Source organism: Chinchilla lanigera, unplaced genomic scaffold (genome assembly GCF_000276665.1).
Source record: "Chinchilla lanigera isolate Chin_1 unplaced genomic scaffold, ChiLan1.0 scaffold00032, whole genome shotgun sequence".
In the NCBI taxonomy this organism is placed as follows: Eukaryota; Metazoa; Chordata; class Mammalia; order Rodentia; family Chinchillidae; genus Chinchilla; species Chinchilla lanigera.
This window is the reverse complement of record NW_004955433.1, coordinates 23,286,627-23,298,660: the sequence shown is the minus strand read 5'-3', so window position 1 is coordinate 23,298,660 and position 12,034 is coordinate 23,286,627. Positions and strand designations below refer to the sequence as shown.

Genomic DNA, 12,034 nt, shown 5'->3' with positions numbered 1-12,034 from the left:
TTTTTTTTTTTTTTTTTACTTTTTTTTAGTCTCAATTTCATTGATTTCCTTTCTCATCTTTGTAATTTCTCTCCTTAATTTCAGTTTGGGGCTTGTTTGTTGTTCTTTTCTCAAGTATCTTAAAATTTCTCATAAATTTGTTTCGTATCTACTTGAGCTTGCTCTGTTTTCCTAACGTGAGCATTGATTGCAGTGAATTTTCCTCTTATTACTACTTTTATGCTGTCCCAGATATTTTGACAAGTTGTACCATCACTGCTGTTAACTTCTAAAAATTTTTCAATTTCTTCTTAGAGTTCCTTTGTGACCCTTTGGTTGTTGACTGCAGGAGCCATATCTGTGTTCACCAGCCCTTACCTCTCAGCGGGACTCTCCTCAGTCTGCTCTCTTAACTGCCAGCAGTCTCCCGTGGCTGACTGTCTCCCTCATCTACTCTGGGAACTTGGCAGTGTGAAGCAGCTATGGGGTTGCTCTGGGACCCAGGTTCAAGCACTCAGACCTTCTCTACTCGAGGTCTTCTTCTGCAATTGTGGTTTCTGGTGCTGTACCAAGGTCACTCACCAACTGTTGACTGTGGAAGGCTACTGTGGAAGCAGTGTCCCATATTTTCCTTGCTGGTTCCAATTCCCAGTGATTTTTTTTTTTTTTTTGTACTAGTAATTGAACTCAGAACCTTACCCTTGCCAGGCAGGCACTTGTGTCATTGAGCTATATCCCCAGCCCTTCTCAGTGATTCTTTCAGTCCTAATGCAGTTCTCTGGTTCTCCATAAACAAAAATGTTAGTTTCACTTTGCTTCCTTGGTTGGTGACTAGCCAGCCATTGTCACGGTGCTGCATGGTGTCTCCTCTGCAGTGTGATCTATTTCTTCTGTATCACTTAATCCTATCTTCGTCTCCTCTGTCGCTTCCCTCATGGTTCCTGTGTAACTTCCACTTACTCTGATTCCTGTCTAAGCTATTGTTTTCCAGACTCTAAACACTTTGTCCTAGAGAAGGTGAATTGCTGGCACTCACTACTCTGCCATTTTGGATACAGTCTCCCTCTAAATCTTAGGTAGCTAAGCTACCCTCAAAGATGATGCTTCTGCATCTGAGTTTCAGGTGCTAGAATTTCAGGTGTGAGTCACCAACAACAGCATTTTGTGGCTTGAGTATCTCCCAGAGTCCTTTCCATGTAGTCTGCAGCCAATAGAAGTCACAGAAGGTGGTCTAGCAGGGGGCCACTCAGCATTGTGCTCAGGACACATATTTTGGTGCCATTATACAGGAAGTTATTCTTCCATTTTGGATATAGATATTTATCTATATTATTCTAAACCTGATGTCTAGTCATAATCTGAATCCCATCTCTTCTGCCCACTTTAATAACTGCAAAATCTTTTCCTTTCATCTCTTCCATTAACTCCTTTTGCCCTACCTTAGACTATATTCATTTTTCCTTATTTAAAAAAAAAAATCTAGCTGGGCATGCCTGTAATCCCAGCACTCAGGAAGATGAGGTAGGAGGATCACTATGAGTTTGAGGCCAGCATGGGTTACACAGTGAGTTCAATATAAGCTTAAGCTACATAGGGAGACCCTACCTCAAACTTTCTCCCCCTCATCACAGTTCCTTGTGTGATTTGTTATCCTTCAAGTATTCATCCACTCTTCGTTCCATATTTTATTGCCAGATTTCTCTCTTGTGCCTTTCTCTTTCAGTGTATTCATTCCCTTCTTAACTCTCTGAAACCTGGATTTTTTTTCTTTTGCCATTCTGTTTAACCTTACAGGTTTGCTAGACATGGTAGCACATTTCTGTAATCCCAGCATGTAGAGGCTAAGGCAGGAGGATCACTGCGAGTTCGAGGCCAGCTTGAGCCACAGAGTGAGTTTAAGGCCAACCTGAACTACACTACATAGTGAGACCCTGTCTCAAAAAAGTAAATAAATACCTAATTATTTTTTACTTTCTAAAACTAATAATTAAAAAAAAAAGGTCTTACCAGGTGTACCACACCTATGAACCCAGCACTAAGGAGGCCTAGACAGGAGGGGCCAGCCTAGACTACATAGAGAGTTAGTGAGTTCAAGCCAGCATGGAATACATAGTACAACCTTGTCTCAAAAAAAGGCTTACCCACCTTAGCATCTCTGTGTTTGTATTGTTGACTACTGTTCCTTTGAACTCTTTTTTTGGGGGGTGGTGTTACCAGGAATCAAACTCAAGATCTTGCGCTTGCCAAGCAAGGCGCTATGCCTTTGAGCTATATCCCCGGCCCTGAACTCTTTTCTTTCATGAATCTAAAACCACAATTCCCAAATTGTCCACCCACACTCCCTAGAGCTCTGCAATGAATTCACAACAATAATGACCATCTTTCAGATACCATATGAACTCAAGATAGTTCATAGTTTCAGCATTAGATTGTACCACATTCCTCTTAATGCCATGTCTTTTTTTTTAAGACAGAATCTCATTACATTACCTAGGGCGGCCTTAAATTCCTGAGACAAGTGATCCTCCTGTTGTCTAGTCTCCAGAGTAGCTGGGACTATAGCCATGTGCCGCTGTACCTAGCACAATGATGCTCTATCTTTATAAAGCTGAATTTTTAGTGATTGTTAGGATGAAAAGCAAGAACTATATGAAAATCGTGAAATAGGAAATGAGGGTGGCAGCGTCCAGTTTTACTCCTAGTTTGGAGAAGTCATGCTGTCCCCAATACTATGTCTGATATTACCTAAATCCACTAATCCATTTTGACATTAAAAAAGAGACAAGTGCCTCTTTATATGATGCAGTGTAAAGCACACAATACTACCTGTGAAGCATTGTAGCAAAAACACTTGAACATGAATCTGATTACTCATCCATATCTAATTACCAGTTTACAGAGTACACAAGAGCCTAGTGTCTTCTATAGGTCAATAAAGAGCAGAGAACTGATAGACTTCAGGCAACTCAAGGACTGAGGGTGGAATCCAGTGGTAAAGCACATGTTTAGTGTATATGAAGCTCTGGGTTTAATCTCCAGTACTATAAACAAATAAAAAATAAAAATGAAAGAGACAGCAACCACAGGTAATGATGGACTTTGGATCATGATTTAACCAACTAACTGTAAAAATAAATTTTTGAATTGATGGGGGAATTTGAACACTGAATATTAGATTATACTGATATCTTAATGCAAGCATTCCAGTGTACATACAGTGTAATCAAAATTTGATTTTCTGTAAATAATTAATGAAGCTGGGAGATGGATATATGGGGGGGTTGTATATTCTGCCCCTTATTATTGTTTATAATTTTCTATTACAATTCTTAAAACTCCATATCTTGTACTTTCAGTAACTATTTTAAAGATAACAATACACAATGTATTAACCATTGTTACTCCCCTATTATCTTGTTTTGAAATTTTTTTTCTCTTTAAAATAAAATTTTTAAAAGTGCTTAGAACATAAAAGTATTAACCTGTGCTATGTACTAGTCAAAAAATGCTTAAATGATAAGAGATGATTGGCTTTTGGATGTTCTCCCTTAATAGCTAAGAACCAAGGTAGATTCTTCTTTCCTTTCGTTCTTTTTTTTTTTCTTTTTGTGATGCTTAGGGATTGAACCCAGGGACACTCTACTACTGAGCTATATTCCCAGCTTTTTAATTTTGAAACAAGGTCTTACTGAGTTGTCCAAACTAGCTTTGAATTTAAGATCCTCCTGCTTCGATCTTGAGAGTAGCTGAGATTACAGTTGTGCACCACTCCACCCAACTTAGATGCTCCTTTTCCATATCACTATTGCTGTCTGTTCACATCTCTATTCCACTGCTTATTTTATTGTAATGTATTTGTTGTCTTTAGTCTTGCATGACTTTGGATTATGTGCAATATTTGTAATTAAGTTCATGGTTTCACTTCAATTACTATCGTATAGATATTTGCTTTCATAGATTTGTTAGTAGGTATTTTGTAAAATCTATACATCATTTTAATTTGTTTTCTTTTAGGTTGCATAGCAGTAGGAAAACCCCTGAATAGCCGAAATTTTACCAAGCTCTTGCACTCTTGCCCATACCAATGTGATCGTCACAAAGTCATTGTGGAAGCTGAAGACAGATATAAAAATGAACTAAGGAAATCACTTATTTGTAGCAAAAGTAATTAATTCAACGACTTTAAAACTATAATTATGTATACCTTGTGAACGATCAGTATTAAGTATATTAAAAATTAGTGGTTAGAATAATGTGAAAAGAAAATCTGTCTCTAAGCAACCAGTTTTAAAATGTACCTAGGAAGTAGAGTCAGTCTCTGGTGCTTTAAAATTCTTTCCATTTTATCAAAGATCTCCTATTAGAATGGGGGGGGGCATCATACTAATGTAATTAATATACTAATACTCAGATTGTTAAATGTTTTCCATATTTTTCAGAAATTCTGCTGACCCCACGTAGAAGACAACTTATTAATAAATCTACTATCCCTGGAGGAATAAGTGAATATATTTAATTTTTAAATAAATTTAAATTTCATACCCCTAAGCAAAAAGAGAAGAGCTGAGTGGTTGTTTCTAGCCTCATTTTAATGGATCTTAAAAGAGAACCCATTTTGATAAGTATTATCCCTGCTAAGAATGAAGACACCCCCTTCCCTTCTTCATCATGTTTGCTCACCCAGTGCCTGCCAGCTAGGAAAGGAGCAGGAGAAAACTAACATTAATAAGCACTTGTTATGTGCTAGGTGTTTTACAGATATTATTTCCTTTAAGTCTTGTAATGGTAAGTTGGTAAATATCAGAACTTAGTTTCAAGTGTTAGTCCTTCTCCAGAAACCTTTATTCTATCCCTTGGGTCACATTTCTATTTTAAGAACAAAATTATTCTTCTGTGTACAAGTGCCTCAGAGAGACTTTGCAGAAGGCTTTTGTTCATAACTCTAGCATTTCACACAGCCAAACTTGATGGGACAAATAGTATAAATCTCAATAACACACACTGCTTAAAATTCAAAATGCTTCTTAAAAAGTTAATTTATGGCAATTTTAGTTTCACTGCAAGGTTAACATTTCAAGTTTATTACTATTCCAAATTTATCAAAGAGATATGTAGAACATTATCATTTTCTTCTATCCATAGCGAGTTAATACCTGCAGGTTAAGATTAAGCTGTTGAGCCAGGCGTGGTGGTTTATGCCTGTAATCCCAGTACTCGGGAGGCTGAGGAAAGAGGATCGTTGGGAGTTTGAGATGAGCCTGGGCTACAAAGTGAGCTCAAGGCCAGCCTGAACTGTATAGCCAGACCCTGTCTCAAAAATAAGAACAAAAACAAAAGCAATGGAGATTAGTAATATCAGTAGAACTACTGTGTTATTTCTTACAGAGACATATGGACTTGGTACATCTAGGAAACATCTTGTCTTATGTAATACTTATTTGGCTATTTTCACTGCCAAAAACTTGAAAGAAATTTCCAATTTACTTTATATATCTAGGTCTTTTTCTGGGTTAAAATTTCTGCATGTAAATTAAATACAGCACCACTATAGAGAAATTCAGTTTTTGAAGTACTATTTCCTGTAGAAGCTACTAGAAATTTACTTCCATAGAGACATGCTGCACTTTGAAATACTGTTCTTAAGAAAATCTTGAAATCAAATTAGTAAGAGATTTTTTTCACCATGTCCTCAAAGCGAATATATAACTAGTAAAAATATCTATATCATTTACATAGCACAGTTATCTTTAGAGCCCCATGAAATGGGCATAATTATGGTTAAAGACCATAATTATGGGTATACATTGATTGTGAGTGATCTTAATACTATTAATATTCAGTTTATAAATACCATACATCTGATTTGTAGGTTAGACTTACTTTAGCTAAAACCAAATAGTTAAATAATTTGGCCTGCTTTTTTAGAATTTACAAAGGCATCCTGAGAAAATATAATCAATGTATAAATTATGGCTGTTTCATGAAGCTCTGAAGATGATTTTGCTATGTAAATGAATACAGAATATTTTTAGTTGTTATGTATTTGCTTTGTTTGGTCTTATACATCTTTACAAACAGACCTCAAATATTTGGTATTTTGCCATTTTTTTCCTCTTCATAAATTTCCATTTTGTATTAGGATATTTTACCACTATTCGTTTATTATAGCTTACACTCATAAGTGAGTGCTGGACCACTGCAGTATCTAGGCATTTGGGTTTCCTCAGGGCTCTCTGTCAGGGTGGATTGGTAGCTTGAGAGGATTTTTGTTTTGTTGCTTTTTTGAGACAGTGTCTCTCAGTATGTAGTGTAGACTGGCCTTGAACTCATTTGTGTAGCTCAGGCTGGCCTTGAACTCACAGCAGTCTTGTCTTAGCCTCCCGAGTGCTGGCATTATAGGCATATGCCACTGTGCCTGGCCTCTAGAAAATATTTGAAAGTAAGAGTTTCTGGGATTGAACCTTCCTGCCCATTTTTACCTGCTCGTCCTAATACACATTCAATATTATGAGCACTAAAGAAGCTAAGGCTTAGTGTGTACAACCATTTCCTGCAGGCTGCCCACTACTCTGGTGTGGAAACCTTTAAGGATTGGGGCACAGATACTAAGTACAAGAGTCAGAAAGATGGCAGCCGCAGTGGAATAGAATGGCTTTACTTGAACCGCTTCAGCCCCTCAGTATCCCAAAAGTTTTAACCTATCCAGTCCTAATTATACTGGGTTCAAACCATTTAACAAATGATGGTAAAAACTATTTCTTGCATAGCCACATTTTTCTAGTAGCCCCAAAACTGTCAAGTACTGATAAGTTTTCAGAGAATTTAATCAATAATAGTGGTACCTTGGTTTGTGAACTTAATTTGTGCCACCATTCTGGGGAACATGGCTACAGTCATGTTCATCACTGGATGGAGAGTTCAGAGTTTTCAAACGCAAAATTTTGCCAAATGCTTCCATTTGTGAACTGAATTGTTCAAAAACAAGCTTTCATGAACTGAGGTATGTATTACTGTAACAATCACCTCCTATGTCTGAGATATTAGTCTAGGTACTGGGAATACAATGATTAACAAACTAGACACAAGTTCCTGCCTCATGGAGCTGCTTTTGAGTAATACTGTTAAGTAATAATAAGATATTATTTACAATGATTTCTCAGCTTTCTGTTGGTAAGATTTTCTCTTCTATTTTATTTTATTTTATTTTTTATTTTATTTTGGTTTGTTTTTTTTCCAGTACTAGGAATCGAACTCATGACCTAGTGCTTGCCAGGCAGGTGCTGTGCTGCTGAGCTAAATCCCCAACCCCTTCTCTTCTATTTTAAAAGGTCTAAACTGTGGCTCTTATATTAGAAAGGCGAACAAATGGCTAATAGTCCTGCCTTTCAAGGGCAAGATTTTCTGAGGGTGACCAAGCACAACTATATCTAGTCCTAAAGTAAATAGAAGCCTTAAGTGGAAATACAAACTACTACTCTCCAGCATCTATCTACAGTGATTTTATGAGTCAACAATAAATGAAAAAAAACTAAACTTACAATATTTCCCAGTAATTATCATCAGAAATACTTGCTTATCAATTTGTATTCTTTTAAGAAAGTATTGCTCAAAAACCAGGGAGTCAACCTGGATATAATGGCACATGTCTGTAATTCCAGCACTCTGGAAAGCTGAGGAAGGAGAATCTCAAGTTCAAGCCTGCTTTGGTAATTTAGCAACTTAGTGAGACCCTATCTCAAAATTTAAGAAATTAAAGAAGAGCTTGTTACACAGGTCAGAGTAAAGATCCTAAGTTCTATTTCAAATAATGTGTGTGTGCGCGTACACACACACACAATCAAAAAACTTTCTTCACCATTATGTTCCCTATTTTTGGAGTTTTAATCAAACTGAGCACCTATATAGGTAGTGAACATGTTTTTTAACTTTTAAAAGATTCTTATTTGGTTTTCTTTTCTTTTCTTTTTTTTTTTTGATACCTGGAATCAAACTGAGGACCTTCTGCTTTCAAGGCAGGTCTTGTGCCGCTGAGCTATATCCCTGGCAAAAGATCCTTATTCTTAAAAATATTAATCGAGCCTACTAAAAGTAACAAGTGTTAGTATTCTATTTTATGAAGTTATGGAGCCCTTTGGAAGACTGTATCTGTGAGAGAGGTAATTCCTCACAGGAATTTTACATTAACAATGAAATGTTTATAAACTTTGTTTCTTGCTTGAAAGGTATTAAGGATATTCTTACAGTAGATTAAGTTACAATTATTGAAGCACCTCATGGTAGCACCTAAATTAACAGTAGGTGTTTGTTTTTTAAAACTGAAGGGGATTTTCATATGATCCGTACCGCAGACACAAAATTTTCTTTGTAGTTTCTAGTTAGCACTTACTTGGGTCTCATGAACACTCCTTTTTTTAGCAAGTACTAATGTATTCTACAATTTTTATTGCAGAAAAAAGAAGAATTCGTAAAAACTTTACTGAGGAAGAAGTAAATTACCTTCTCCATGGAGTTAAAAAAATGGGAAATCATTGGAATTCAATTTTGTGGTCTTTTCCCTTTCAGCAAGGACGGACGGCTGTGAACCTTGCACACAAATACTACAACCTGGTCAAACGCTCCAAACGTGCAGTTCCTTGATTGAAAGAGGCTATCAGTTTTTAGTCTGAATTCTTCAAAATACAGTGCATTGAGCTGAGTGTGGTGGCCTGTAATCCAAGCACTTGGGAGGCTGAGGAAGGAGGATTACAAATTTGAGCCCAGCCTGGGGAGTTTAGGAACTCAGTAAGACCCTGTTTCAAATGATTTTTGAAAAGAAAATTTAAAAAGGGCTGTGGATGTATCAGTGAGCAGGCCTTCAGTTCAAGCCTGAGTATCACACAAGCACAAAGTGCCTTGAAAGATATAAAATGTTAAGTATATATTCTTCTAGGGCCTGGGGATTTAGCTCAGCGGCAAAGCGCCTGCCTGGCAAGCACAAGGTCGTGAGTTCGGTTCCCGGTACCGGAGAAAAGCCAAAAAAAAAAAAAAAAAAAAATATATATATATATATATTCTTCTAAACCCTCATAGGACAGTGAATCTGGAAACAGGAATAGTTTCAATTAATTTTTGTGACACTTGGAACTCTTCAAATCATTACAATAATTTCTAAAGGAAAGACACTTTAGGAGGTTGGTAAAAAAATTTCTCTATAAGGTCAAATATTTGTTTAGTAATATTCCTTTATTTAAGCTCCAAGAACATAGCTCAGAAGAAAAATTACCAGTCTCTAAACTTTATTTGGCATTATATATCCTTGCTATATAAAATACCTGACATCCAGAAGTTAAAGGAGGAGAGGTTTGTTTTAGCTTACAGTTCCTAGAGGTTTCGGCTCACAGTTTGTAGGCATTACATCCTGATCCAGTCACTGATGGCACCCTGAACTGGCCAGGGGCAGGCCCCTATCAGCCTCTGCTGGTAATCTCTGCCGCTTACCATCCCCCTCCTGAAAAACTTCAGTCCTGCCTGCATTTCATCTTTTTGTCTGTGTTATGAATTGCCACATGCCCTATTGAAGTCTGCATTTCCTATGTCTGTAGCAGCCTCTGACCTACTATGTGAGCCATTTGGATATTAGTATTTTTGCCTAGTAACAAAGTTCCTCCCCGGAACTCAGAATAGTTCCAAGCTATTCAGCTGAGATCCTCACCCACTAAATCAATGTTTTACATTTTGTTAATTAAAATGTTTCTTCTTGTAAAGGCTAAATGTGAAGTTGCTTTGAATAAGTCCATATTATATGGGCAGTTTCCCTTCTTTTTAGTGTAAGCTTTAGCTTTTTTAGTGTATATTACATCTTTCATCCTTCATGCTGATGACCTCTGGCTATTTCATATTATAGCAGGGCAGTGTCCTGTCCCTTATGATCTTAGTCACCTACCACTGCACATATCTGTTTGTAAAATGTGTCCAAAGAAAAATGTGATCCTAAGGCCCACATCTAAGTCAGCTTCTTTGCTAGGTCCAATGAGAGTTTGTAGACCTAAGACACTTTCACATTCTACATGACAATCTCTCACATTATAGCTAATACAAGGCTTACATTTACTTTTTATTTTCAAATGATTACTATCCTGCTTTTATGGTGGGTTTTTGTTGTTGTTAAACCCCACAGCAGGCTTTAGTTTCTTTGTTAAATTTCATCTTGTTAGATTTAGTCTGTGCTCAGTTTGCTATCCAGGTATTTTAGGCAGCCTTTCTGCCTCAGGTCATCCATACCATTTTTGTGTGAGCAGCTACATCCTGATCCAATCACTGATGGCACCCTGAACTGGCCAGGGGCAGGCCCCTAGCAGCCTTTACTGGTACTCCCTGCCGCTTACCATCCCCCTCCTGACAAACTTCAGTCCTGCCTGCATTTCATCTTTTTGTCTGTGTTGTGAATTGCCACATGCCCTATTGAAGCCTGCGTTTGCTATGTCTGTAGCAGCCTCCTACCTGGTGGTATTCTTTGAAGAAAAGAAAGATAGTGTATAAACCTGTTGTTATCTTTTCCTTTCCAACTGGTCAGTTTTTTTTTTTTTTTCCTTGCTTTTTAAGCTCACTGACTGATGATTTTCAGCTCCATCTTCTATGCTGTGAAAGTTCCCTGGTTGCCCTTTTATGACTTTGAACACTGCCTCCTCCTCCCAGACTTCTAACATATAATGAGTGTCTCAGTTACTTTCTCCTTGCTGGATAAAATACCTGACATCCAGAAGTTAAAGGAGGAAAGGTTTGTTTTAGCTTACAGTTCCTAGAGGTTTCAGCTCACAGTTTGTAGAGGTTAACTCCAAGGCAGCAAGGCATGGCAGAGGGTTATCCCAGAGGAAAACCATTCCATGGCTTAGCAGACAGGAAGCAGCAAGCAGACAGCCTGCCTTCTCTCTTTCCCTTTACAGTATTTCATTCAGGCTATAAGCCTATTGGTGCCACCCACACCCAGGCTGGGCTTTCCCATCATCCACCCCTAGAACTATGCTAAACCAATCCAGTTTTGTCCATAACCCATATTCACACACCTTAGATCCAACCACCTCAGAAATGCCCACGTATGAGTGCGTGAGGCCTTCGGGGGGACATTTAGATACAAGCCATAACAGCAGGTTTTCACCATTGCCTTTCATAAAACATATCCAAGCTGGCAAATGATACACGTTTGTTGGATCTGTATGGTGCCAAATTTTTGGCGGAGCTAGGATCATTATTCACCTGAAACCCACTTACGTGGCTACTTTTCTGCCATATCCCATTTCTTCGTGATATTTAACAATGCCTTGTAAAGTTAGCTTGCTTATAGAATAGCCTGTAGGGCCTACACCTAAAGTTACCCTTGATGAGTGCGATGTATTTTTATTTCTTTTTCTTTCGTTACCATTTCTCTTCCTCTTTTCTCCCCTGCCCATTCCTTTTTCACATTTCCTTCCCTTTTGTATTTTTTTCCATCTGAAGAAAGCAAATTGAATCCTTTTTTTGGGCGATCCTCCTGCCTCAGCCTCCCTAAGTGATGGGATTACAGCGGCGTGCCACCTCACCTGGCCTGTATATCATTTTTTAAAACCGTTAATAAAGCAAACAGTGTATTTCTTACTGCAGTAAAATTCACTACTTCACAATCGTAATAGGGTCTTACCGAGGAGGTGAAAACCAGGATATGAGGATTTCGGGACCCATCGTTGAATGCAGGGTTTGATGAGGATCGCCTAGATTAATAATATTAAGTTTAATGAATAGCATGGGAAGCGCGGGGATGCTACCTTCTGCATTGGGTCCATGGATAGTTCTGTTAAAACTTTATGAGGTTCACGCTCCTCATCGGTTTAAGACGTAAGATTCAGTAAGACTGCGTAACTTTGACCCACGGTGAGCGCTAGATATATGGCGCTGTCTTGCTCGAGTCTTGGGGGTTTGCTGCGTCAGTCCACCTGCCTGCCTAGCCCGGACAAACAGCTGGAGCGCCTAAACTCCCGGGTCGGGTAGTAGAGGCGCGGCGCGGCGCGGCGCGGCACCCCTCGCCGCTAGAGGCCGCCCGCGC

General features: G+C 38.2%; 1 protein-coding gene across 4 annotated transcripts in view; it reads left to right on the top strand.

Annotated features, from left to right (window-relative positions):
* Positions 1-8,631, top strand: part of Ccdc79 (coiled-coil domain containing 79) — a 42,857-nt gene extending 34,226 nt beyond the window's left edge. For 2 of the 4 annotated variants that reach the window (XM_013516114.1, XM_013516115.1), the window contains exons 16-18: positions 3,994-4,143; positions 4,419-4,481; positions 8,429-8,631. In XM_013516114.1, coding sequence (XP_013371568.1) covers positions 3,994-4,143; positions 4,419-4,481; positions 8,429-8,616 — 401 coding nt within the window. In that variant the 3' untranslated portion in view covers positions 8,617-8,631. Of the gene's footprint in view, positions 1-3,993; positions 4,144-4,418; positions 4,525-8,428 lie in introns of those variants that run through there. The other 2 variants (XM_013516116.1, XM_013516117.1) reach the window with 2 other exon arrangements.
* The last annotated feature ends 3,403 nt before the right edge of the window (positions 8,632-12,034 follow it).